At 42.9% G+C, this 27,490-nt stretch overlaps 5 protein-coding genes and 1 long non-coding RNA gene across 9 annotated transcripts; 3 read left to right on the top strand and 3 right to left on the bottom strand.

Moving 5' to 3' along the window:
- Positions 1-685: 685 nt before the first annotated feature.
- LOC124328779 (serine/threonine-protein kinase ICK-like) lies at positions 686-25,306 on the bottom strand. Of its 3 annotated transcripts, none has more exons than XM_046787623.1 (8): positions 25,221-25,306; positions 24,719-24,851; positions 2,613-2,746; positions 2,304-2,516; positions 2,024-2,195; positions 1,684-1,859; positions 1,229-1,564; positions 686-1,154 (listed from the first exon to the last, which is right to left on the bottom strand). In XM_046787623.1, the coding sequence occupies exons 2-8, from the start codon at positions 24,809-24,811 to the stop codon at positions 848-850; spliced, it is 1,431 nt and encodes a 476-aa protein (XP_046643579.1). In that variant the 5' UTR covers positions 24,812-24,851; positions 25,221-25,306; the 3' UTR covers positions 686-847. The 3 variants fall into 3 exon arrangements, with proteins under 3 accessions (XP_046643579.1, XP_046643580.1, XP_046643577.1); XM_046787624.1 differs by lacking the exon at positions 25,221-25,306 and adding an exon at positions 3,345-3,399 and having other exon boundaries at positions 24,719-24,791; XM_046787621.1 differs by lacking the exons at positions 24,719-24,851; positions 25,221-25,306 and adding exons at positions 3,345-3,399; positions 3,667-4,216.
- Positions 6,140-17,438, top strand: LOC124328759. Its single transcript, XM_046787599.1, has 13 exons — positions 6,140-6,382; positions 7,437-7,710; positions 10,541-10,858; positions 10,926-11,147; positions 12,286-13,387; positions 13,471-14,475; positions 14,567-14,880; positions 15,053-15,357; positions 15,462-15,801; positions 15,877-16,105; positions 16,175-16,368; positions 16,443-16,618; positions 16,685-17,438. The coding sequence occupies exons 2-13, from the start codon at positions 7,533-7,535 to the stop codon at positions 17,069-17,071; spliced, it is 4,770 nt and encodes a 1,589-aa protein (XP_046643555.1). The 5' UTR covers positions 6,140-6,382; positions 7,437-7,532; the 3' UTR covers positions 17,072-17,438.
- LOC124328828 lies at positions 19,572-20,536 on the bottom strand. The gene is made up of 5 exons (XM_046787641.1): positions 20,426-20,536; positions 20,171-20,351; positions 20,055-20,092; positions 19,907-19,986; positions 19,572-19,816 (listed from the first exon to the last, which is right to left on the bottom strand). Exons 1-5 carry the CDS (start codon positions 20,499-20,501, stop codon positions 19,682-19,684), a joined length of 510 nt encoding a protein of 169 aa, XP_046643597.1. The 5' UTR covers positions 20,502-20,536; the 3' UTR covers positions 19,572-19,681.
- LOC124328809 (DNA/RNA-binding protein KIN17-like) lies at positions 21,131-22,652 on the top strand. Its single transcript, XM_046787629.1, has 4 exons — positions 21,131-21,350; positions 21,412-22,307; positions 22,374-22,474; positions 22,541-22,652. The coding sequence occupies exons 1-4, from the start codon at positions 21,214-21,216 to the stop codon at positions 22,607-22,609; spliced, it is 1,203 nt and encodes a 400-aa protein (XP_046643585.1). The 5' UTR covers positions 21,131-21,213; the 3' UTR covers positions 22,610-22,652.
- On the bottom strand, positions 22,480-24,444 carry LOC124328795. The gene is made up of 6 exons (XM_046787625.1): positions 24,136-24,444; positions 23,929-24,072; positions 23,589-23,864; positions 23,316-23,523; positions 22,930-23,249; positions 22,480-22,869 (listed from the first exon to the last, which is right to left on the bottom strand). The coding sequence occupies exons 1-6, from the start codon at positions 24,355-24,357 to the stop codon at positions 22,645-22,647; spliced, it is 1,395 nt and encodes a 464-aa protein (XP_046643581.1). The 5' UTR covers positions 24,358-24,444; the 3' UTR covers positions 22,480-22,644.
- Positions 25,305-27,209, top strand: LOC124328838. 2 transcript variants are annotated; one of them, XR_006916507.1, is made up of 7 exons: positions 25,305-25,410; positions 25,569-25,814; positions 25,878-25,945; positions 26,014-26,324; positions 26,392-26,584; positions 26,653-26,764; positions 26,822-27,209. It is a non-coding gene; the product is annotated as an uncharacterized LOC124328838 (long non-coding RNA). The 2 variants fall into 2 exon arrangements; XR_006916506.1 differs by having other exon boundaries at positions 25,314-25,410; positions 25,519-25,814.
- Positions 27,210-27,490: the final 281 nt, after the last annotated feature.

Raw genomic sequence — 27,490 nt, 5'->3', positions numbered from 1 at the left:
TAATATTCTCTCGTTGTACTGTTTAAACGTAACCGTTCCGGCGGCTGAAAATACTTTGCATTCATTCGATAAAAAAAGGGAAAGAATAAAAAGATAGTCTTATCTTAGATGAGCGCAGTTTGACGTGGTTGTTATTATATTACCATGCATGAGCTATCACGAACTCAGATGACTGATGTCAATGACTATACCTCAAAAGAGTGTGCCATCCACCCCCTCACCTAAAAACCTTGAACGAAAAGGCACAGAAACTTTAAATGAAAATAAAAAAAAGGAAAATTCAACAAAAGAAAAAAGGGAAAGGTATATTAGACTCGCCGTCAGTCGTGTGTCCAGGTTAAATTTTTCAAAAGAGGCGGTTTACCACCGCCGCAGCAGTGGTGCATATTACCAGCTCGATTAACTCGAAAACGACACATCACGAACTTACACGCGAGTTTGGTCGCCTTCAAAACTACACACAAAAATAATAAAAATAAAACTGAGAAATGGTATGACAAGAAATTCAAACCGCCATTATCATCACGTTGTTCCTCGGCCGTCCTGGGCTTGTCCGGTCGTAATAATAGTTACCTTTTTATGGTGTCGTTTAGATGAGAGTCGATACTCTTCTTGAGTGTTGTTGAATAATAATAAATTGTTTCTTTTTCAAATGATTGCGCATACTGAACACGTAGTTCTCTGTATTGTTTATATATGTGTGACACAAGACGACTTCGTCGTTCAATAGAAATATGATACAAACTCTGACCAGAGTTAAATTCGAATATAGGGTTTAGAGATCTTTTGAATACAAATAATTTGTTTTTCTTCTTAGATTTAATGGTGGTGGTGAAGCCCGGTATATTCATTTGGAATACTTGGTGCTGGTCTTCAGGTATTTGGCAGCCCAGTCCGTCCGTCCGCTGACGAGCCTCGGAATCCTCTCCGTGACGGCCCCCGACGTTGGGACGGACATGCGGGTCGATGCGGCCGATACAACTGGCGGAGCGCTAGCGATCATGGCCGGACTGGTGTAGCTGACGGGCAACATTGTTCCGCTGACGGGGTATTTGGACTTGATCGGGTTGGAACTGTGGCTGTTGTACACTCTAGATATCTGCTGTGGCGCGTTTTGAACGAAAGAATTCACATCGTTGGCCAAGGATAATCCCCTACATAAGTAGAACAAATGAATTTGCTTTTATCGATCCATTACGGAAGGATTATTTTTTAAAAAAATTATTACTGGAAAATGTCTTCGAAGCCATCGTCGTCTTCCAGGTGCTTATTGGTTTCTTTCTTCGTGTCGTCGTCGGGCCATTGAGGCTTGGGCCGGGCCGGCTCCGATTGAACGACTTGTCGTTGTTCAGAGAGTCTGGCATCCGAAGACAATTTCAGGTGAATAGCCGAGTGTTGCTGCTGCTGCTGCAGGTGAGGCTGCATGCTGCTGGAACGGTTCGGCCCCAGAAATTTGACGCCCGATGTTGTCGAGGTCGACAGGACCCGACCGGTCCCACCTAACCAGGTTTTGCTGGACGACATGGCCGACGAATTGTGACTCGACCGTGCGAAAAACGAATGGCTGGAAGATTGTTGGAAAAAAATTGATTAGAATTTCGATATTATTTCCACGTTAGGAACTTGATTTGTTCCTTGTGATTTTGACCTATATAATTTGTTATCGACAATTTGTTTTTTTACTTGAGAGCTTGCTGGGCTGACGGTCTCCTTGCCGGATTCCACTGAAGTAGTAAATTGACGAGTTTGACGGCCTCGGGACTGGCTTGTATCAGCAGCTGGTTGAGCGACGAGTTGTTGAATTGCGGGAATTTGAAATGCATTTTGGACGCTAGTTGATAGCCATCGGGCCATTGACTCTGCATTGCGGATCGAATTGCATCGAGATGAAAATCGCTTTAGCCGTTAAATTCACGATACCGTGGCTGCTGGCACGGTCGTTCAACTGAGAGCCGTTCGCCATTCACATCAAATAATAACCAACTCCCAACAACAACATTTAAAAATTGGTCAGCGTTTATACCTCTGTGGGTGTTCCGAGGAGAGCGCAAACTTTGAAAAGCTGGTCAATCTCACTGGAGCCGGGGAATAGAGGCCGGAAGGTGTAGAGTTCGGGAATCATGCAGCCCACGGCCCACATATCGATGGCGCTGTTGTAGTTTGTCGAGTGGAGCAGGACTTCGGGAGCCCGGTACCTGTCAATTCGTTTTAGTTTTATTATTTTTTGTTTCTCTGATTAGATCAGCAGGTAGTCTAACAAGTGCCCAACGTTATATCAACTTGAGCTGGTCTTTTAACGGTACCATCTGGTGGAGACGTAGTCGGTAAAAGGCGGCCGCGACCGGATCTCCCTGGCCAACCCGAAATCACCGAGCTTGACCATTTCTGTCCCGTTGCAGAGCACGTTCTCCGGCTTGAGATCACGGTGGAAGAAGCCGTGTTTGTGCATGTAAGCGAGGCCCTGCAGGATCTGGATCACGATTTCCTTGAGCGCCGGTTCCGGTAGCGACTTCTCCCTGTTTGTACGCACACGAAAATGAGATCGAAACGAAACAAATTCATTAGAACCATGTACATATACGTGATCAAATCAAATTAAAAAAAAAACTTACCCTCGTTCGTAACGCTCTTTCACGAGCTGGTAGAGGTTCTCCTTCATGTGCTCAAAGACGAAAAAGAGCGTTTCATTTTCCCGGATGACTTCTTTGAGTTTGACCACGTTCTGATGACTCAACTTTTTCAGAGACTGAAAAAAGAAACAAAACAAAACTCATTGCATTATTCAAATCTACTTGATGGATCGACATTTTGGCGCGTTGAAGGCTCTCCGCAAACATTTTGAATTTCACATGATATGCGTTAATACTACAGATGTATACTAATAAATTATAAAATGCATCAAGAAGCATCAGCCCGTGTGGAACGAAGCGGCTTTTTAGGGACCACCATCACCTGCCCCCCTCCCTATTTTTATTCTTCCGCCCGCTGTTATCGACAGGAAGGACTGCAAAGTTGTAGAGTGGTGGGTCGGGGGGAGGTCTCCATGGTAACCGTAAACAAAACAAAACCCACATTCGCTGTCAAAGCCAAGCCAGCATAAAAATTTTGAGGGAATCAACAACATCAATAGATTACAATCGACAATGACACGGAGAAATGTGGCAGTGCCCTCTAATCCCGCACATCTCCCCCGTCCACCTTTGTTGTTGTCACAACTTCAAGAGAAGAATGTTGTGTTTTCTTCAGATATAATAAAGGTGTAACAGTATGGGACGCCATGCTAATCCAGGAGAAGAATGGGGATTTTCCAGATAGATTGAATAATAATGGCGTTAGTTTCATACCTTGACTTCACGAAGGTTCATCGCCTCCTCCCACGAGTGGCACTTTCGCTTCATTCTGCGAATTGTACATCATAATCATTAGAAAAATGGTGATAATAATAAACAATTTGATCAAAACTCAAAGGGGGGGGGGGAAATGATGGGGGAGACTGTTATTGTGTGGACTATCCACACGACAGGTGGCCTTAAGACGCCCATTAGACACATCTCCGTTACCAACAACAACACACATCTACAACAACTTCCACGGCCGCTGCTGCTGAACTGTTAATAATAACAACAACCACCGCTAAAGACAATATCATTATTGAACCCGACTCACTTTTTAATGGCCACTTTCTCGCCGGAATCCAGTTTGATGGCCAAAACGACCGATCCGTAAGCCCCATCGCCGATCCTTCCCAGAATTCGATACCTGTTCATCCTTTTCTTGGTGTACGCCGGACTACTGGCTCTTTATTTCCAACTGTTTGAGAGGCTTAAATTATTTCTGCACTGCACCTCAGTTCAGACAAACAACACGGGGCGATTCATTTCGACACGCTAATTAATCTCCAGCGGCTGGAAAACTATTCTAACGATCAACTCCCCGATGTTTTGATGGTGTATAGTCACATGGAAAATATCGGATGCCGTAGTACATCAACAATGTTGTTAGTCCACTGTATAGAGAGAGAGACACACACACGAGCAGCACAGTACAGTCATAGACTATAGACACCGGGGGTATGTACGGTGGTGGTGGGGGGTTGTGTAGAGCGCAGTCACGCACGACTCATCCAGCGCAAGTCCGACCCGACTGTGAGTCTTTCCCCCCCGTCAACTCTGACATCATCAACGCGAGGCCGCAGAAAGCGCAAGAGCCAAAGAGACAGAAACCACACACAAAACAAAACAAAACAAAAAAGGGAAAAACAACGTCTCTCTGAAAATGCAGCTAGGGAACAACAGAGTTCCTTTTTTATTTGATTTGAGCCAGGTGGGGAAAAAGGGGGGTGTGTTGTCACGGTGCCAGACGTCACAAACTCACGATCGAGTTGGAAATGAGGGAGCAGGATATATGTACTCCCCCCCCCCGTCTCTTTTTTGTTTTAAAATGTAAAAATAACCTATTTCTGCACGACACGGCACGATATGCAAATTCGAATTGCCCATACTGGGAGACTATATATACGATGTAAGAAAAGACCTGGGGATTTTGATGTCTTCTTGAATCAAAATGAAAAAGTCAAAAGAAAAATTCCAAAAGAGAATTTTTCAATTTTGGTTGACCAAGGTCGATGGGCTTGCGACCTCGATCCATCACTGATGATGTTCCGGTTTTGGCTTCCGTGCTGATGAAACCTCCAGCTAAAGAAAAGCTCATCCATTATTCCGGTTTGGTAGTCTTATCTTCCTCTACATTGTAAAACAGCCTTGAACTCGATATCTTCCAGCTGATGCTACACACAACTACTATAATAATAATAGCGTAACGATTCTAATCACGTCGTCCGGATTGGAACTGGTTACTTGAAGAGCCAGACGATTTTTACCTTCGCCACAAGATCGTGCGTTCCACCATTTCTTTTCCCCCCAATTTGCTCATCAAGGAAAAATCTGCCTCTCTTCCGATGAATTACGAAAACAATCCAAAGCCAAGTTGAGTCTAAAATGGCGAGAATGATTAGTTGGACGAGACGAACCCTTCTAATACCTCATCCATCTTCTTCGTTCTTTCGTTCGTTCGTTCGTTCATCATTTCTTCGTCGTCGTCTTTCACGCGTTGTTTCACGCGCATAGACGGCCGATGCGGTCACCCGATTTACCTTCCAGTCGTATAGACAAAAGTTGCACCTATGGGCGATTCACATAGCCATTGAAATCCAATCGAATTTGAAAAGTGAGCGTTACTTGCGGTTAGAGTCAAAATATACATCGGGAAAATAAGTTCCGAGACGTGTTGATGTTTTTATTTTCCGTTTCATTTCGTTTTTTTTTATCGTCCGAACCGTTGGGTAATAATATAACAGCTGAGAGCCAATTATACCGGGCGGCTCGAGTCCGGTGACCGCGGCGGCGGCGGCAGTGAACACACTCACGTACGTACCTCACCGTGCCTTGCTCTGCTGCCCGTTTCCGGATGTTTCGCCGCGCTGCTGTGAGAAATGTTCAACCGTGAGGCCAAAGGACGTCACTGGGACGGGCGGCCAAAACCGACGGACGCCTGCGCGATTTTTTCCTGATGACAAATGTGTCGTGACCGTGCCAATCCCGACTCTTCTCCAACCCCCCACCCACTCCCGTCAATCAATTATGGACAAACTCCCGTTCCCTTTTGTGTTGCCAGGACGAGTCAAATCAAATATGCGGGACTGCTGCTACCAGGATTTGATTATTCTGACACATTTGCGACGCATAGGACCTCCGCCCTGATCGACCGGACTTGTTGATTGGATCAAATTCGGTTGATTATTCACGCCGCTAGATGGTGTTGGCGATGAGGCGTCGCTCCGTGTCTGTTGACTTTGCCCAGGTAATAAGAGAGCGCCAAACACACCTGGGTTTGTCCCTCCCACGACTCTTTCGAAAAGAGCTGGAGGCTACCAAACCAAGAAGAAGAAGAGAAGGGATTGAAAAAGAGAGAGAGAGAGAAAAAAGGGGGCGTGAGGAAGAAGAAGAAAATATACTGAAAGAGCCCCCATCCGGCCAAACGGTTTCTCAGTGCGACACCGACCACCGAGCGATAGCATACAACCTGCTGCAGCTGGCCCACATCCTACTCCTCATTCAACATTTTTTGACAAATCGTGCTGTTTAAATTTTTAAATCAGATTTATTACCTAAGTTTTAAAAATAAAGGTAGGACATTGGTAGCTGTTTTGATATTATTTGACTGGTTTAAGAACCTGGCCAGAAATAGTGACTAGTGCGACCTTGTGTGTGTGTGTTGTGTTCCATCAGCGTCTATTTATAGAGGAGGAAACAAAACGAACATTTCCATTCGTTTGCGTCGATAGTCCATACAAGAGAGGAGGACTATGTGCTTTTAAGCACAGGTGAGTTGCCATTTTTTTTTATTGCTATCAAAGTTGCTGTTGTGTAGACTGTATGTAGGAGAAGGCTAGACAACACGAGACATGGGAGCAAGCAAGTAGTACCAGGGTGAATGTTTCGTGTGGGCCAGCCGGAGGGAAGGTGCGACCAAGGTGGATGGAAGGGGGGGGGGGGGGGGGGTTTGTGCGGGGGGGAAACCAAAGGAGGAAGAAGAAGAACTTTAGAGGGTCATTTCCTACAATTTTCTTTCCCCTTTTTTGTATAAAATATAAGACCCCCCTCTCCTTTCCCTCAATAGTTTGATATTTCTTTTCTTTTTTTCTTATAGATTATTCTGTGGCTTTTGGTTGTAGCTTTTCTTGTTTTATTTCTATTTTATCCGAGCTAGACATCGGCGACTATCGTCTGTATCGTGACGGACGAGTTATACAACAATAACATGTCTGATTACGTATAAATCGACTGGAACTGAAGCGATTTCATGTCTCTCTGACTGAATTGGCTCAGGTGAAAACAAAAAAAGGAAACTATTCCACAACACACGAAAAGAAGGATGACCAAGCTCTCTCCATCTTATCTTTATTTATACTATAGACGTACGTATAGAGTCGACTGCTAGTCTACAGCGGAGAATCATGAAAGAGTTTCCTTCTTTGTTATCTCGATGAACTAACGAATGGCCAGTCGGTTTGGCCAGCAGAAGAAGCCAAGGGGGGAAAAAAAATGATTAAAGCTGGTTTATATTTTCGAATAATAAATGCACAAGAGATGACGGAGAGAGCTCAAAAACTAACGCTCGTGTGAAATTCGTGTGCGTGTTTAAGCTAGGGTCTCTGGACCGGCGGGAAAAGAGAAAGGTCCAACATCTCTCTACCCCCCTACGTGCGTTATTTCGCCCGTGCTCTGGTTATTTAGATAATATCCAATTTAGGCTAGTTGCCAATCTGTGAGATTGTGTAATGATAGCGTGGACAACATTCATCATTTTCGAAACATTTTTTTTTGTTTTGTTGTTGTGCCATTATTCATAATTATTTTTATTCTCTTTTTTAACAGATCCTCTTAAAAAGCCAGGACAACAGCAGTTTTTAAAAAAGAAAAAAGAAAACAATAAGCCGAGAAAAAACTTTCGTCTTCCATTTCGCTCACGAAATGGATGCAAAACGGCGTTCAATTGCGGCCGTTTGGCCGTTACTACTTCTTCTCTTGCTGGCCGTTTGGAGTGGAGTGAGTCAGGCTCATGTGTCTCTAACGTTCCCGCCAGCCAGACAGCCCGCATTGGATTTTCTAGACTCCGGACGTACTCCACCACCGTGCGGCGTGCCAAAAGGTACCACCACCTTACTTCACAAAAAACCATCACGAACAAACTAAACGAACAATGTCCGCTATTTTTTTTTTATCAAAAAAAGGAGAAAACAAGAGTTAGGAGGTATTTTATTTGTCTTGTCACCGACAAGATTGAGGTCGGCTGATTGTCAATTAATCGGGTAAACGAGGCTGAACGCTTCATCTGTTGCTCGAAATGAGATCTGCGGTTTTTGTGACACTCTAAAGAGAAATTGGTTGCCTTATCGATCGTCTCGGTTCGTTCAACCGGATACACAGTTATACTATATTATCAGCCCTACCTTTCTTTTTCTCTTGTCGCCCTATCCTACTATCTCGAGAAAAAAGAAAAGTCTCTTACGTATGGTTTTAACCATCTTCTCTTCCGGTGACGTCACTTCCGCGATCGGCAAGACTATCCGCCTTGCGCCAAGTCAGTCGTGTCAAGCGGCTGCTGTAAAATTGTCCGTTTCATTATGCATGCAGGTTTTTTACATGACGAGAAAACTATACACACACAATCGCCAGTGCAGTAAAATTTCGGATTTCGTCGCCGTGTTGCGGGATTAACTAGTTTCCAACTTGCTGGGGTGTGGTGGGACAACTTTGGGTGGCATCTCAATGAGGAAATGCACCGAAAAATTCCTGTTTGATGAGTAAATACAGGATTGCTAGGAATTTGACTAAAAAAGAAGAAACAAACAACCAAAATATAAGAGGGGCCGTGCATGTGTGTTTTGTTTACGAGTTGCGTGACCGCCATCGAACTTTTGGCTAAGAACATGACGTCGGTCGGATCCGCCGGCGTAAAGGTTTACGGTACTTTGAAAATGTGCCATTTCTGTTTTTTTCTTCTTCTTCTCTTTTACGTCACTAAAGCACGGGGGGGTTACATATCTTCTTAATATCTTTTTTTTCTTCTTCTGCAGAAATTCGATTTACTTGTAAAACTTTGTGCATTTTGTTTACCGTCACGGTAGAGTGAATTCCCGTTCCGAGTTTGAAAAGAAAAAAAAAGGCAGTTAATTGTTTCTCGTGGCATAAGCCACGACGTCGTTATAATGCCCCGCCCTGTTGAAACAGGCCGTGTCGAGTTTGGGAGAAATAGTTTTTTCTTCTTCTTCTTCTTCTTCTGTATTTAGCATTATTCATCTAGTCGGAATTTGTTTCTCTACAGTCAGCTTGGAAATAATGAATGCCCTAGTCCTAACGACCGTCATTGTTTTGTTTTGTATCGACAACATTTGAGGTTGCTGTAATGAAGAAACTTGAGAGAGCCGACATTAGAAATATACAACCGCAAATAACAAGTGGGTAGGGTAGAGAGACATCGTGACCAATAAGTCCTTGGATATTATACTAGACGGAACAAAAAAGTCTCATCTCCCGACCGACCGACCGACCGACTGGTTTTTCTTTCTAACGGCCATTACGACTCGTATAATAATTTTTACCGTTCTCCTGCCCTGCCTTGCCATGTTGAGAGAATCCGTTCCCGACCAGGAAAAAGATTGGGTGCATCTTGGCACACACACGTCAGGGAATGGCGAATCGGATTTCGTTATAGACTCTCTCGACACAGACGAGCACTGCTCGTTTGGTTATCTCTCAAATGTATTTTAGACACATTTCTTTTTAAAAAGTTTTCTTTCTGTATTCAGCTGAAGGCTATGCGAAGCCGGAGGGAAAAGGGCGCGCGCTTTCTTTTAAACATTTTCTTTTGAGGAGAAAATATAAGAAAAAAGTGATGACCTTCTCCCAGTTTGAGGTGCAGAAGAAGATCCAGTCAAAACTAGCCTCTTCTCTCTGCCGGGTTGAACGACCTCTGGCTTCTTGCCACACATTTCTAACACGTACCTGTGTAGAGTGATAAAATAAAAGAAGGAGTCGCATTAGTTGCGCAAGAGCCCCCCCCCCCTCCGAAAAGGTCTTCACTTAACTGGTGGAGAGAGAGAGGAATAAAAAGGAAGTCAGAAAAAACACAGAGAAATTGTCTTCCAGTTCAAATGTCGCCAGGAGGTCGTCGCCCAAAACTTTTTTCTTCCTAGTACCGCACTAGAGGCGTGGAAAAGGGTGTTGATTCCAATCATTTAGAAAATCAAACGGGATAAGATCGATCGAGTCACGATCGCAGAGCTTCAATGAAAACAACAACGCTCCGAGGAAATGAAAAGAAAACAAGAGCAGCAGACACTGAAAACTTTCACTGCCAATCAGAAATACACATTGTGAATTTTCTCGTGAGTTCTCGTCTGGCTTTGGTCACTCCTATACAGCCAACCGACATTATTATATTTTAAAGTAGAAAAAAAGAAACAAAAAATAATGGTCTCCCTTTTGTTTCGGTTGGTGACAATTTGAATAAAAGACCGATCTAATACGTAATAACAGAGTCCATTGTCCCCCGCAGATAGCCCAGACTATTTTTCTCTTATAGACAGTCTTATAGTTATTCGAGTCCCACGGTGAAAGTGGCAACGTGACGTTACGCTAGTAGATATATATACATGTACATACACATTTTTCTTTCGTTAAAAGAATTCTCCTTTTCTTTTGTTCCAAATTCGAATGGTGTAGAAAGACGTGTGTATGCACACCGTCCATCTGGTTTTGTTGGCCTTTGCTATTCAATTGGCTGGGCAAAGAAAGAAAAGTTTTCCCTTTTTCGGCTGCACCTTTTTCTAAATCACTGCCTCGCTCCAAATCTCGGTTGCCAATCAAAATTGAAATTCTCATTGAATAAAAAAAAAACGAACGAATTTCTCTTTTCTTTCCCCCAACCTTCTGTTCGCTTGAATGTTCAATTTGACTAATAATAATATGTAACGCAGGGACCCTCAAGACATCGATTCTATCCGGCTCGTCGTTCAATGTCACCTGGCACCTGGGCTACCCACACCGCGGCGGCTACAGGATCCAGGTGCTGGACTCGCGAGAGAAGCCCATTTTGGATTTGACTCACGCTGGCCAACCGAATAAGACCAACAGTTCCGTCTTCGTGGAAGGCGACCCGACCGCTTTGTCCTATCTGGTCCAGTTGCCAAAAAATCTCGAATGCCGTGACTGCACCATCCGTCTCATCCGCCAGGCTTCCGAATGGGGCAAGAGCTACATGTTCTGGAGCTGCGCTGACGTTGACATCATTCCTCGTAAGTCAATTGAATTAAAAAAGAAAAATCGACCATCTCACATTCGACTGACGAAATTGGCTGTCAGGTCCGGAATATCGCGAAACTTGTTCGGGTCACGGCAAAGACATTGCGGGACGCTGTCGCTGCAACCCGCTCTATTCGGGACACCGTTGCCAATACCGGGACGAATGCAGCGAAGACAAGGACTGCGGACGTCACGGCAAGTGCGTCAATCTGGAAGCCACCACCCACCCCAAGAGGCAGTGCTTTTGCGAGATGGGCTGGTTTGGACCCCAATGCAATAAACGTAAGAACCTGCCCGAGCGCAAACTTTTTATTTTATTTTTATTTTACCTTTTTTATTATCTCGAAAAACTCTCTCACGCTGTTCGTTCAACAATCGACCCCGCAGACGGCCGCAGGGCTGTAGGAAAAAAAAAAAAAACGAACCAACACCCAAACATATTTGGATCACATCCAAATAAAGAGAAAGAGAAAAATAGCTAAAGGTCGCGCCATTCCTTACACACACACACACACACACACCGGTTTTTTACCGTTGCAATGGCTTTTTTTTTGTGAAACGATGCAACGGTTTCTCTCCGGTGTTTGGTGGTGATGTGGTGTTGGGAGACTCTCTCTCTATACATATTTTTTCACGGAGATTGTTTGCGCGCTCAAGCTCGCCGTAATATAAGACCGCCGCCTCTTGCTACAATATACGTGTAGTATACTGGATAGCATTTAAAACAGCCCGTAACCTACATCCCGCTTTTAATGGTCCTTTCCTCTAGCGAGCTTCTTCTTTATATGTGCATGTATTTTGACTGCTACTGTTCGTTATAGCAGCAAAAAAAAAGAAATATCAGCTGGTCAGACCCCGCTATGTTTCGGTACATAGCGTTGTTGCTACACATTTTCTTTACAGGAAATGCTACAACCCACGCTGAAATATTAAAAACAGGGTTTTTCTTCTCACAGGGTCGGGTCATACGTGTAAATTCAAGCCGGAATTTTCATTCAAACAAGATTTTTTTTTTCTTTTTCTCATCTTTTTTTACTTTTTGGAAAACAAAAATAATTAATTCAACCCTTTCAAATTTGTTCGGGGGAAATGCCGTTAGCGGAGAAACAGAAAAGTTCAATTTTGGAATATCTACAAGGCCAAGATAAAAACTCGTTTTGGCAAGGTCTTTTTCTTCCACGTCGTGACTGCGCAGCAGCAGCAGTCGACGGGAAAAACTTTTAGAATGTCATGCTTCTTAATCAGAATATTAGTCAAGAGTTTGTTAAGAGTCTTATTTAAATTTAAGTGGCCAAAACGTTCGTAATTTAAACATCAAGTCATTTCGCTCTTTATTACACAGTTGTACTACTTGTAAGCTAATAACGGTTCATTATAATATCGACGGCTGTACGGTAAAAAAACGGTTTTGTAATAACAGAATCGCCGGTGAAGGATCCGAGCATCATCAACTTTGCCGATTACCGCAAGGAGGTGATGAGCGACGCCTTTGAATTTTACTGGCGAGTCTTGCGCAACTCGCAAGAACTCGAGGCCGTCATGGTGGTCAAAGGCGGGACCAGTTACGCGGCCGTCGGATGGAGACCCCTGGCTCTCACCGCCGCCTGCAAAGGCTTCCCAATCCTTGAAGACATGCCCGTCGAGGCCACCAATCAAACGGATCTGCATCAACATCACCCGGCGTCTTTATCGTTGCCGTTGAATGCCGCTCCGTCGTCCGAGTCGGCAGCTGTGCCTGAACCTGAACCTGAGCCTGAGCCCGAGCCGACGGTCGAAGAAGCTAAACCTGAACCGGTGGCGGAAGAAGCCAAACCCGAACCGGTGGTGGAAGAAAAAGCCGAAGCCATTGCTGAACCCGAGCCAGTAGCCGAGCCATCCGTAGACATTTTACCAGAGGCCACAACCGGGGCCCCATCAGCTGCCAATCACAGTGACCATCACGAACATGGCGACCATTCGGCGGATCATCCGAATGCCGAATTGCCTACTGCCAAACAAGTTTCGGGTAATAACGACAAACGGGAGGATTTGACTGAAAGTCCGACCGAGATTCGCATCCCGACTGTCACGACAACTAGAAAGCCACGCCCTAAATTGCCCGTGCTTGGTCGCTCTCCACTTGCTCCGAAAACGAGCCCAACAACGACGACAACAACAGCAGCTACAACAACAACAACGACGTCATCATCTTCAACCACCGAGGCTAGCGCAGCGGAAGGTGAAGGAGAAGTGGCGCCGCAAGTGTCGACGACCACCGGCGCCCCAACGACAACCAAAAAGTTATCACCGTTGGATCGATTGATCGCTAAGAACAAACTCAACAGCCGAAACGCAGCGACAACAGAGAAACCGGCAGTAGTGGAGCCTCTCGTTCAAGCTAAAGGATCAGTGACTCGCATTCAACTCTCGGACCTTCCGGAAGCCGGAATCAGCACCGGAGTAGGCGGAAAGAGATCGGCCAGAAATGTGGTCGATCAAGAAATCCTTTCGTCGTTGGCGGACGCTACTCGGCGTGGAAGACAGTAAGTGTCGATTAGTGAAACCCAATTGTTTAGATCAATAAGTTTAATTGATTTGGTTTCTTGAATTTTTAAAAAATGATTAGAATGCCCATCGGACCGGTAGCTTTCCCTGGCCCACGATTGAACACCTTCAATAGCCCGACCAGCTCTGTATCAGTTCAACCTGCCGCTCCTAGATTCCCGAAACCCAAACCTGGTTTCAGTCCACCAAGTGGATCAGATGGATGGATCCCAATGGCTCCATCGGGTAGTCTGGCATCTCCTACTCCAGTCAAAAGCATTGAGCCGTCCGTTCCGGTTGTGGACAGTCCCAATGACCGGATGGATGACATTGCTGAAGAAATGTCTGTTCCCTTGATGGTTTCGGCTGGCCGCAATACGGTCACTGTGTCTCCAACAACATTCGCCGTGACACCCAAATTGAATCTGAAAGCGGGACCCACCCAGGTGAAACCGACGACAACAACAACAATGAAACCGACTGAGCCGGAACCAGAGCCGGAACCGTCAGTGGAGCCTTCGCCGGAACCGGAAACGTCACCAGAACCGGCTCCTGAGCCGTCCCCCACTGAAATCGTGAATGAATCAAAAGCCAAACCTACGGAACCCGAACCCGAACCCAAACCCGAACCTAAAACCGAACCCAAACCCCAACCCGAACCTGAAGTAACAGCTCCTGAACCTGAAGTGGCAGCTCCTGAACCTGAACCCCAACCCGAATCAGCTCCTGAGCCAGAGCCAGCCGCAGAGCCTGAGCCAGCCGCAGAGCCTGAGCCAGCTGCAGAGCCCGAGCCGGCTCCTGAACCGGCCCCTGAGCCTAAACCAAAATCGGAAGTGGATGGACACGACCATAGCGCACACGACCATAGCGCACACGACCATAGCCATGGCGGCAGTGGACATAGCCACGGCAGTGGACATAGTCATGTTCACGATCACAGCTCTCACGAGTCGGAGCCAACGAATTACAAACCAGCCCACAAATACGCTCCCCGAGGCGACTTTAGTCCGATGGATTGCACGGATATCGTGATCGGTATGGCTCGCGGCAATTATTCGCGGATTGGCGATTATTACACACGCGACAGGTGAGAGAGCGATTTCTTTTCGACCGTTTCTATAACCGCTCCGTCAGAGAGAAGCAGCAGAGTTTCATCTGTTTTCTCCAATCCATTTTAGATCGACGCCGCAGCTGGACAGTTTCTACGGTGGGCGACAGGACTTGACGGCCGCTTTGGGTTTCGAACGCGACGGCCAGACGATCATCCTCTTCCGTCGCAAATTGAATTCCAGCGACGAAGCGGATCACATTATCGGCTCTGAGCCCATGCAAGTCATTTGGGCGAGAGGTCAAGAGCACGGAAAGTACGTCCATCGTCCTGCATCCGGATTGGAGAAGGAGTCGGCCTCGATCGCCGATTTCTACAAGCCCGACGAATTGAAATACCACGGGCAAGGCGACCAACGAGGTGTCACTGTCATCAATTTTATAGGTAATACACCACAGCACGCGAACGACCACATTTTTCTCACTGCACAAAATTTCGCACGTTAAATAAAAAAAATCTCCGCTTTCACTCGAAAGAAAAAACTTTCACGAAACGATTTTTATTGTGTAAACAATCTCGAATAAATCCCGAAATTCGTTTTTCTTTTCTTTTTTAGAACCACCAGCCAAGGTTGATGTCGTTAAGAATGAAAGCAATGCTGGAGGTGATCATCAACATGGACCATCGGGCGCTGGCGATCATCATCATCAACATGGGAGTGGCACCAAACACGTTCACAAGAGTTCGGCTCTGTGCGGAGGCGAATGGAAGTACCCCGTGTCGTGTGATCCATTCGAAATGGACTGCACCTACTACGCCAAATGGGAGTATCTGGAATTCAGCGACCAAATTCGTTTCACCATTACGGCCAATCACACCAACCGCTGGGTGGCCATCGGTTTCTCCGAGACCACTTCTATGGTATTGTTTTCCATCATTTACGAAATATATTTACTTGTTCCCCTCCGACGACGACCTACTTTCACGTTGTTTGTTGTCTTGTTTGTCTTCTTGATTATTTCCAGCCTCAAACGGACGTGGTGCTCGGCTGGGTCGACGCCAATGGCCGCGCCTTTGTTGGCGACATGTGGGCCGTCGGCTACACGGCTCCCAAATTAGACGACAGCCAGGATTTGATCAACGCAACAGGTCGAATCGAGGATGGCAAGACAACGTTAACGTTCCAACGCCAACGGCTCACCAAAGACAAGGCCCAGGACGTCCAATTTACCGACGACACTTGCCTCTACTTTAAATTCCCCGTCAACGGCGGAACTCGCAACGCCGTCAACAAGAAAATTGGCAAACATTTGCAAACACCTTTCATTTCATCCGACCGTGTTTGCATCCGCTCATGCGGATTAGGTAAGTCCGCTTTGTGGCTTCGTCACGAACGAGAGATTACATCTATTTCTTTTGTCCCGAAATGAAAAAAAAAAGGAACAGGAAATGTTAACGGAATTAGTTACACAACGACGCCGCCGCCACCTACTATTGCTTATAACATCGGCTTGAAAATGGTCGGTTTAGCAAACGATTTCGAAGTGCCACAGATGGGTACCCCCGAGTTCAACGAGCTGGCCCGACGATTTGGACAACAGGTGGAAAACGCCCTGCAAGCTGGAAAAGTCCCCGGATTGAAAGAAGCTGCCGTAACGGAATTTTTAGAGTAATTTTCATTCATTGCCATTCAACCGTAATGAATTGGTTTGCTAAATTCTTATTGTTTCATCTACAGGGAGGAGGGAGGTTTGGTCGCCAACATGATTGTCGTGCTGGACAAGAAATCGACGGAGGAATTTGAACAATCGTCTGATCTGAAAGTTGAGACCGAGGACTTTGTCAGAACGGCACTGCGAGGCGCCATAGCCAGCGGCCAAGTTGGCGGCATCCGGGTGGACCCATCCTATCTCAAATTCGAAACTACTTTAGGTACGTTTACAAAGCATATTGCGTCTAGTGACAGGAATGTTAACAAATGCTTGCGCACGGTCCCACAACAACAGATGCTGACTCACTAGATCCGCTCGAAGTGTCTGGCCGTGGGTGGAATTCAAGTTTGACCACCATCAGTTTGTACTGCGTTATTGGCTGCATCATCGTCTTGGTCATTATTGCCATCATCCAGGCTTCGTGCACCATCTACAAAGTCTCCCGCAAGTCACCCTCTTCAGTCAACAAGGTACGAATAGATTGAAATTGTCTTTTTTTTTGAAACAATTCTACAAAATTTGACTCGACAATTTAGGATCAGGTGGCTGTCAATTGGCGTGATTACTCTTCAACCAACTACGCTTATGAGCCATTCGAGACGGACGAGGCGTTGAGAGCGGCGGCCGTTTTAGCTGCCAACGGGAGCAACGGACACACGATGATGACGGCCAGCACCACCAACGGACCGGCTCCGAGGGCCATGCAGAGGCCGCCATCCAATGGCAGTTTGCAGTCAAAGGCGACAGCTGATCGAAATAGCACTTACTCTTTACCCCACAAAGCCAATCCACAGCCAATGGGCAATGTTGGTCCAGTCGCTCAACCGAACGGGCGACCCAGGACCCACTCGAGCACTTCAGTCCACCAGCCCGATTTCTACTTCATGCCTTCTCAACGTCGTTACTCTGGTTACGCAGATTAAATGAATAATGTAGGGTATAGACTGTTGATCATATCAAACGGAAACAAAGAAAAACAAAAAATATTAAGCGCAAAATGATTCTGCCTCTTTCTGACCATGTCATTCGTGTTCCGTCCATTCGATTTTGTTTTTAAATAGAAAAAAATAAGATTATACGAAGTATTTCCTCATCGTTCATGACAATAATGTGAGTGCGTCTTTTATGTAAGTGTTTCCCCCCCCTCCAAACATTGCGATGGCCTTATACGAAAATATTATTCAGTGTTTTGAAAAATTGATAAAAGTCCGGCTCAATGTGTACATATAACAACATATGACAAAATATGAAATTAACCAGAGCTCGAAATACACCGTCTTTTTACATCCATTTCTTGTTGAAGTTGAAGTTGAATGTGTTTTTCTTCTATAGGAATGTTGTGTGGGAAACGAAATCGAGTCCATCTCTAAAAAAAGATTGCTCTCGAGTCGTCTATTCAGTACAGTGCTTTCTTTAAAAAGAAGATACCGTATTTCATCCTCTTTGTTAAACCTATAAAAATAGACCATTTCGATGGTTGGCTGTTGAATGTCGAATTGCGGGACTCTATTGTTAGAAGTAGTAGTCAACAACTGAGCCGTGGTGGGACAGGAAAGAGAAGATGGCCTTCACGGCAACCAGACAAGGAAAAAAATACGAGTGCCGAAACCCAGGAAGTAAAAACTACCACGTCTGCTGCAAGTCAACAAATAACCGAGTGAAAGTTTTAAAAGACAAAAAAATGCCAATGATTAACCGTGAGTTTATGGGCTAATTTTTCGGAACCGACCATTTTTTGGCTATATGATTTGCAATGGGAAAAAATAGCTGAGACATGATTATCGTCAAACGCGACTTGTTAATTTGAACACATTCAACGTCGTGTTCTTAAACGAGAGAGAGCGGTTCCTGTGAAACGCAGAATTCCATAGATGAATAGTTCTTTTGATTACCGCTGATTGTAACATTTTATTTCAAACCACATTATTGTTTTTCAGTTTCCACGGGAAACAAATTGAACGGTTGACTAATTATCAATGCAAATAACAAAAAAAAAATCTCTATTGAGCAGAACAAAAAAACAAGTGCAATCGTACTTTCCATTTTGACTGATCAGTCACCTCCTTGTGTCGTTATTTGGTTGAGTGGCCTCAATTCGATTGTTGACTGCATAATCTTTCACAACAATAGCGTACCGATACGCGATACGCTTCCCTAAACATTCAATTGGAGAAGTAGGTCCCTGATAAAAAAAAAACTAGAGATCGAGTGCTCTAATCTGAAATTTCGAGCAATAGGTGGAACGAAATCATTTCTACAATTGGAAATTCAACACTCTTTTTTGCGAGGGCATGAAGACGATGAAAGAGAGATGTACTGCAAGGAAAATATTTACTGCCGGAAGGGTGGTGCACAAAACTGATCCATCACTGAACTGAACGTGTAATTACATTTTGAACGGAAGGCCTAATTTGGTAGACAAGGAAATATGCAAATGGAGTAAAAATAGATTTCACCACCGATATTCAACAACCACCGAATACCGTATCGTGCATAGCTGGGTCCAAGAACTTGATCAGCATTCATGTAACAAGTCTAACAGTTAAGCAGCCGTTAGCCAACAAGTTAACTTAAACAAATTGAATTGGAGAGAAAATTAAAAGCGCGGGCTAGTTCAATTTTTTCACCGATTCAAATCGACCAGTTCACTGAAACAGCTTTCGATTCGAACTGGGTGGTCGCGAGTCTTATTATAAAATCGTGCGAGTAAAATAAAATCAAAGAATTCTCTAGTCGGTTAATATGAGTTACGGTACATTGGTAGGTCTATGAAAACGCAAGATTACGCAAAGTGCTTCACTTTAAATCTGTTTTTATGGCGCAGTAAAATTTAACGGCTATAAATCGCAGATGTCCAAAATGAGTAGTACCACTGCATTGAAAGAGCCAACCGCAAGTCAAGTTGACCGAAAGCTTCAAAAATACTAGAAGAAAGATACTACCAGCAGCAATTAACAACATGTCAGTAATTATCCTGATGCACGACAGGTCTCGGTTAATGGCGTAAAAGAGTGGTGGCTGGAATTGCGGGAAAAATAGCCGATGCGATGGGCACTAACTGGGACGTGACAAACCTGTTGTTGTAACTTGCTAGGCTTTCATCTGAATATAGATGGGGAAATTAGTTTTTTTCTTTTCTCCTTCCGAAAAACACCCGGCACGCCATCACCAATGGCAACAAACGTCGGCGGAGAAAGCGCATGAAATGCCACTGCAGCGCGGTGTTGATGGTCATTGAGTTATGACTTTTGGAAAACAATTCAGAGTGAAATTGAACGATGATGGCCAACGGGAGAAGTAATGTGAGAGCCTGTGGTATAGCCACGTAACAGCCGTTTCGATTCTCGGGAAAATATTATTACGCCGTTAAAAGTCCTCTGCAGTCTGCAGACAATCAAAAAAGCACTTACATCTTAGATCTTAGAAAGTGGCACTCTTTTTATTAAGTCCATACGCTACATTTTAAATGTCTGTATCAGTCTTTTTTTTTTTTTAAGAATTGGGTTAATAACCGATTGGGAAATTCACAATTTTTAGTCAGTTTTACTCTCGGCTACCATCATCTTCTTAAGATCGGCCGTCTGACTGGATAGAAATTGTAACTCTTCCACTAGTTTATCGGCATAGTCTTCAGCTAAATCGTCCATCCTGTGTTCCAAATCTTCAACCTGTTCATTCATCAAGCGCCACGGCCATAGAAGAGAAAGTAAATCAAGCGTAAGTAATTGAGAGTATGGTATCGATTCAGACTTTCATACTCGATCGCTCAGTGAGCCGATTTGACTCGTCAAGTTCTCGCTGCGGTTCAGGGCAGGCACTTGCCAATCGACGGCTTCAACTAAATCAAAATACAGTTCTCACTGAAATTACAAAACAGCCACAAAATGTTTTGAAATTCAATCTTACTGTGCTGGTGGATATCTACGACCTCAAGGACGAACGGACTTTTAATTTTTACAAAGAAAAATTAAAAATTAACACTCAAGGATCGAGGAGAAAAGTTATAGACCAAAAAATAATACCAAGAACTGTCGTTAGATTCCAACTGATTGGAGAGAGGAACGAGAGCACCGGTTGGGTCACGAAGTTTGAAGACAATCTTTTCTTCGTCAACAATATGGACCAAATTAAGTTTTCGATAAACTTGGTATTTGAGCTGTAGAGTGCTGGTCTGAGCGGGAATCGATACGCAAACCACGCCTCCTGAGCCAAGCAAGAGAAGTTGAAGTCGACTTTATATCATAATAAAAAATTAATCTAGACGGGGCTAAACTCACCATCGCTAATCGAATGATCTTCACGCAGTTTGTTACTTAAAAGACGTACTGTGAACCAGAGCTCTTTGTTACGCATCGTGTCAACATTACAACTGAATGAGAACTAAGAGAATGCGTCGATTTGGGCAGCATCAGTGCGCATGATCAAAAAGACTGGATGGACATTAAATGAACATTTTTAATTGCTGCTTCAACGACAGTCTCCCTAAACATTTCGGACGTTAATTGTTCAGTTATTTACCTTCTGAATTTCCCGTTAACACTAATAAAGTTCTGAAATATTGGCAATGTGTAGTCACTCCGGCAATTTTAATTAAAGGGCGCATTGGCGTTTGGCGCATAGCAACATGATGGCGGGGTTATAAAAAAACTTCCAGAAAAAAGAACGAATGCACAATTTTACAATAAAGACCATATTGATTACAAGTTTGGCATTTGTAAGTATGGAAATGAAGCAGCGGGACTTTTAGCACGGTACATTTGGTAAATTAAAAGTACTGTTTGATGGCAAATTTCTTACAAATAGGTGTACATGAACCTGGACATTTTTTTTTTTACTAACTGTTAAAATATTAACGGGCAAAATTAACTTTTGAAAGATTTTTTTTTTTTTTTCAAATGTTTTTCGTGTCACATTTTGAGACAAAATTTCTCCATAGATGGCACTAACCGCGCAAGGAAGCTATGTCGTCTGTCGACAAAACAACCTTGCAAGTTGCAACTTTTTGTTTAGTGGTAATCTTTAGTGGGTTCTTTTTCCGTTTAAGCATCAATACAAGAAGAATAAAATGGGAAAAGCCGAAGTCGGAACGCCAAAATGGATAGGAAACAAAATGAAGTCCAAAGGTTTGCAGAAATTGCGCTGGTATTGTCAAATGTGTCAAAAACAGTGCCGAGATGAGAATGGTTTCAAGTGCCACACAAGGTATTGACTAAAATAAATCAAAAAGATGCAACAAACTAATTTGATGCTATTATTTTCATAGCTCGGAATCCCATCAAAGACAACTTTTACTGTTTGCAGACAATTCTCGTAAATACCTTGATGAATTCTCGCATGAATTTGAAAAGGATTTCTTAAACCTACTGAGAAGACAATTTGGAACAAAAAGAGTTCATGCCAATGTGGTGTATCAAGAATACATTAGAGATAGGAACCATACCCACATGAATGCAACAAGATGGACTTCATTAACAGGATTGTGTAAACACCTTAGCAGACACGGCAAGGTTGTAGCTGATGAAACAGAAAAAGGTTGGTTTATCACATACATTGACCGGGACCCAGAAACCATTGCTAGAGCAGAGGCAGTGGCTAAAAAGCAAAAAATGGATAAAGATGACCAAGAGAGGGTTTCAGACTTTATCGAAAAACAAGTTCAAAAAGGCAAGCAAGAAGGAGAAGAGGAAGAAACTGTCTTTACTGAATTCAAACGAGAAAATCCAGAAGAAAAGATTCAAATTCAACTAGGTCCAAAAATCAAGAAGGAAGAAGTCCAACTTGCTCCTTCAACTAGCTTTTCTGAAATGAGAGATGCTAAACCTGGTAAATCCTCAGCCACAGATGATTCTGTCTTTAAAGTACCTCACAACAAAGATATCAAAAAAGAAAAATCAACCGAAAAACGAAAGCTTTCGGCTTTAGATGAAATCATGATGGAACAAGAAGCTTCAAAAGAGAAATTTGGCAGAAAAGATTACTGGCTGGCCGAAAACATTGTTGTTAAAGTTGTCACAAAATCTCTTGGGGACAAGTACTACAAAAAGAAGGGATACGTCAAGCAGGTCATTGACAAATACGGAGCCATGGTGACCATGACAGATACCGGCCATACCTTAAAACTGGACCAGTCTCACCTGGAAACTGTCATTCCAGCTGAAGGTATGTTATCAATAAAACCAAAGATTCAAAAAATGAAATGTTGACGTGATTTGAATATCTTTCCAGGACGAACAGTTATGATTGTCAACGGTGCATATCGCGGATGTCGAGCCATACTTAAAAGTCTCGATGCCAAAAACTTCTGCGTTTCAATCACAATCGATTCGGTAAAAACTTTTGAAATATAATCTATTAGCTATGAGTCATACAATTCGTATTTTTACTTGTTGCAGGGACCTGTAAAAGGACGAGTTGTCGAGGGAGTCCAATATGAAGACATTTGTAAAATTCACACTGAATAATTTGATTTGCAAGAATACACCACGAATTCATTTTCTTATTTAATACTTTGTTTCCTAACAACCGTGATGTACTGGTTCTTGAATATGATTGGGGATTCTTCCTCGCTGACAAAATTCCTGCATGGCCGTGAACTCCGATAGGGATTCTTTTGAGGAGGCATAAGAATTTCTAAAGGATCACGGCTGGCTTCTTGAAGCCGTTTTAAATCTAAAGGAGCCTCCGCAGCCGTGTACGCCGTCAAAATTAAGGGCACACCCTCCTTTAAAAAAATGATTTTTGTCAATCAAGCTTACGTACGTACTACTGTGATTTAACATACTTTCAGAAGACAAGGTATAGTTTTTGCCCACGAATCAGATCCTTGGAAGCCTGTCTGTCGGTAGAGTCCGCAGTTGAACGCGACCACAACATCAGGGCGGATGTAATTTTTACTTTTCACAAAGTCATGATAGAAGGTATTCGGTTGGAAGTCGCAGACGAAATGCTTATTGTTTCGTTCACAGTGTGGGCAGCGGAGGTCGTCATCCCACGTTCCTGCCGGAACACCCGTCAATTCCGGACCCGTAAAAGTTACGTAAAGTGATTTCAAGGCCGGAAGAGTATTAAGAAAGAAAACATCCCACTTTGCCAAATTATTGCCTGAATCAGGAAAATAGGAAATAAAAGAGGTTTTCTACTGAAAATTCAATCAACACGAAGACTTACATTCAAAAGGCAATTCAGCCCCAACGATGTGAACCACAAGAGATTTTCGATCTCCCAAATGTGGAATACCATCTGTTAGTTTGGCCGCTTCCTGGAGGCCCCAGAGAACTGTCAACGGATAAGATGCAAATTCCGTAAGTAATGTCAGAGAATTTCTTCCCATGGCAAAGGCCCCCATGGCACCGACCATTCTCAAAACAAGGAACTCCTGGTTGTAATCGAATTTTATAAATAAGTGTGGTAATGGAAGACTCCCGTGATTGTGCAACTGACTTTGAGCGATGCAGGGAACTCTTCGAAAGTTTCCAACAGTTGGTGAGGCAACATGCAATCGATCCGTCCTTTTTTCGACTGTTCGATATTGAGATCGAGAAGAAGTTTCAAGTCTTTACACCATTCTTGATGTGTTATCGATAAGTGCTGGTCACAGCAATAAAAAAACGAGTGGCAGTCGGGGCATTCGTTCAGTTTAGTTCCGTCATCCATGCGACATTGATTGCATACGCGTGGATATAAGAACATTTCCTGCTCGTACGGTTGCATGGATCGCTAAATGAAATGGAGAAGAACCGATGAGATCAAGTTAAAAAATGCAACACGAAAATATGATTACAGTCAATGCTTTCTCCACACGGACCATTAGATTGTAACGAAAAGCCTTCCAACTTTCAGGGCTTAAATTAAGCTTTTCCACTCCATTGAATAAGCTTGGTCGGCCCTCTTTACGTAAAACTTGTTGTACGACTTTGCACAAATCCTGAACACCAAAAAATGAAACCAAATAATTACTTCAGAGAATTGCATTCTGGAAAAGATGTACCTTGTGCTGAGCCCAATGCTCTTTCTGGTGGGCTAATCCACAATAAGCAATCATACGACAACCAGAACAACTAAGCAATTTGATTTCACTACCCGATTCCGAATCATGGCGCATGGTTTTACAAACATGACAGGAATTTGGAATGAAAATAGCTCTGATTTCGCCTTCTTCATTCTCCACGCCGTCAAAATACAATAAATCGAGAGTGCACAATTCCGTCATTGTAATGAGATGTATTTTGAGGGAACGAAAAAGAGAATAGACGTTCTTCCACCACGACTGCACGAAAAAGAACGAATAACGTTATGCAGCCCTCTATATTCTGCCGACACAACAGCTTCCAACCGATCTATTTATAAATCTGAACTCCCTTATTTTAGTACTCCCCCGTATTTCGGTCTTACACTCACTAAATACGCGTCTAAGGAAATAGGCGAGGGGAAATTTTTTTCGAAAATAAATAGTGGTCGACGATCACTTTCAGCCTTATCATGAGAAGAGAAGGCATTCAGATTTTTTTTCCCTCGTTTAACTTTGATTCAAACCGAGACATGCAAAATATTGAAGCAGAATTTTTTCCTACCGTGTTGTGTCTGATCGATTCGTAACATGATATTGCCATAACCACGTGGTCGTCTAGCTGTGATGACTGAAGATAAGTCAGAAGAAGCACCATGGCGAAGAAGCATACACGAATTTGAATCGCCTTTTATTTACTGTAAAAAAATGCAACTATTTAGTCTGCAGGATATTGGCAGCAATATATGAGTGCAAAAATTGTGGTAATTTATGAAAATTACATGACTAGACTGTCGTTGTCCATTCAGATAGCATCACCAGGTATTGCATAACATTTGTGATTCATGGACAAAACTATACTTTCTCCATAAAAGAATGATGAATAACATACATAAAGTATTCTACAGTCAAAGCAGGTTTAAACATTTAGAGGAAATAAAGTCTGTTTCATTGCAAATAAAAAATTTGCACGAACACTGCTGTGGTGAGTTGGAAACATGAATGAATTCTCAGGCAATCAATGCTTTAAAAAAATTATCAAGGAATATGTTTAATACAATATATACCATTATATCATGATTCTATGATGATTCACCATTCACACACGTGCTTGAACAACGCAGTCTCGAAAATACACTGCTTTGGTAGGCTTAAATATGGAACGCCGTTTGTAGCAGCGAAAACAGACACCCCTTTTTTCTTTCGCACCCCTCTTTGTCTCGTTGTCTGCTTTAGTCGTCTGCTAACCGTTGCCAGGTAATCCTTCCGCAGCGTTTATTTTTTTGAATTCAAGTTATTAAATCCACTTTATAATTAGATATTTATTACTTCTATTTAATTTTATTATTTTTTCGCATTTACTAGTATCTCCCTTTTACTTAATTTTCATATATTTGTGAACAAAACAACACCAGCCCACACAGCTGACTGCTCAGGGCTCACAACAGTCGGAAGCCATTCACCGAGCCATTCACGTGCTCATTGTAATTATCAGAAGGAGCATGCAGTTTTAACTGTGTTTTACCTGTAGTCCAGGAGTGATTATTCTTAAAGAAATTTCATTAAAATATAAGATAAATTGTGATTTCAACATCGAGGAAGAACCGCGTTCTTTTTGGAAAGCATTAAGGCTTTTTGTGTTCCTGTCAACTATTGGGCAAGTAATTTTACCAAAAAATTGATTTCTTTCATTCTTGTAATCCTAATGTTTTCATTGTTAACAGCTTGTCACTTTTCAAGACACCAGTTATCATCAGTGTTATACTTTTTATTTGTGACAACTACTGGCCTGGTAATTTCAGTTAATGTGGTTTCGATTCCTTCATGTAGTCTAATTTAAATGTCTTCTTTGGGTATCAGCTTGCTTTTTAGTGATGGAACTGAAATTGAACGTTATGATCGTCGCAGAAATTTGGATAGTCGCAATTCTCACAACTCAAAAAAGAAAGATCATCGAAGCCGCTCTCCTATCGACAAGAGAAGTTTATCCAATGTATCCAGTTCCTCATATTCTGACAACGGGTCCCCATCTTACCACAACCGATCTCGTTCTTCTTCGCCTGATTTTCCTGGGCCAAAATACAGTCAGATGGTTAATCGATCCCTAAAGGACCTTGTGAAAGAATCAAAGAAAGCTGTAAACTCAAGTTACGGTTCATACAACCAAGACGGTATACATTTAAAATTGATACGATTATCTCAATACGCATTAAACATGAGTTGTTTCCTTTTCTATAGGAAAACTTTCAATTGGGAAATCGACTGTCAAGTGTCAACAGGTGGAATTCTATTGTTTAAGAAAGTTGGAGTTTCCCATTCGAATCCCGGAAGACCAGGAAGAAATAAAATTATCGAACGCTGGTTTGGGTTCAAAAGTTATTGAAGTTCCCCTGAACCAATCAGGCAAAGAAATGAAAAATCTGATTCACTCGTAAGCAATAATTTATTCTTGTTAAACATATTTTTCTGTGACCATAAATATTTTTTTCTTGTGCATAGAAACTTTCCGTCTTTAAAGGGAGACTTCATCATTGCATGAAGATTGAAAAGAGGAGATAAAGTTCTAGAACCTGTCTTTAAAGAAGTACCGACAATGGCTCAGCTCTTACAGGTATATGTAACAATTTCAATGTCAAATTCATTTTCGTTATCTTACATTTTTTTTTAGAAAGCTCCGACAAAAACTAGCACAATGTATGTCGTCCCTTACGAGGAAATTGATATCGCTGATCGGGAGGAACGAGTCCGATGTTCAATATGCAATAATTACATTAAGGTTTCAAAGCGATTTGAACACCACTTGAAGTGCTCTGAGAAAAATAATGCTTAACTTCCATGAATGTGATGCTATTAATTCAGTGCCAGTTTACACCAGGCCAAATTTTATGTAATTCAATTATCACATTGCCACTATTCAATTGCAAGTTCTTCATTGCTGCAATTACCAGGATGTGTGTTTTTAACTTTAACCATTTTGTTTGAATGTTTTTATGTAATCCAGTTATTGCGGAAGATTCGGCTCGTGTTTGTTTAACAATACAACGAACTGAACCACATTTTGCTTTTTTTAACTATTACAAAAATGCATCAATGAAGTCTACAGTGGCCGTAATAATATTTAAAGATATTCCGGAGAAGTTATAGTGATTTCATACAAGTAAACATTTGTAAAAGTAGATTCGATAAATGCCATTTCTTCTAAATTGAAAGTATATATCTGAAAGCTTAATATTTTGGTGTTCGGACTTTCGAAATGTGATCCAAGATATAACGAGGAACAGCTACCAGATTGATGAAAGCAGCGCTGATTGTGTGTCTTATCATTTTCCACTCCTTA

Source organism: Daphnia pulicaria, chromosome 1, assembly GCF_021234035.1.
Source record: "Daphnia pulicaria isolate SC F1-1A chromosome 1, SC_F0-13Bv2, whole genome shotgun sequence".
Lineage (NCBI taxonomy): Eukaryota > Metazoa > Arthropoda > Branchiopoda > Diplostraca > Daphniidae > Daphnia > Daphnia pulicaria.
This window is presented reverse-complemented; position numbering and strand designations above follow the sequence as displayed.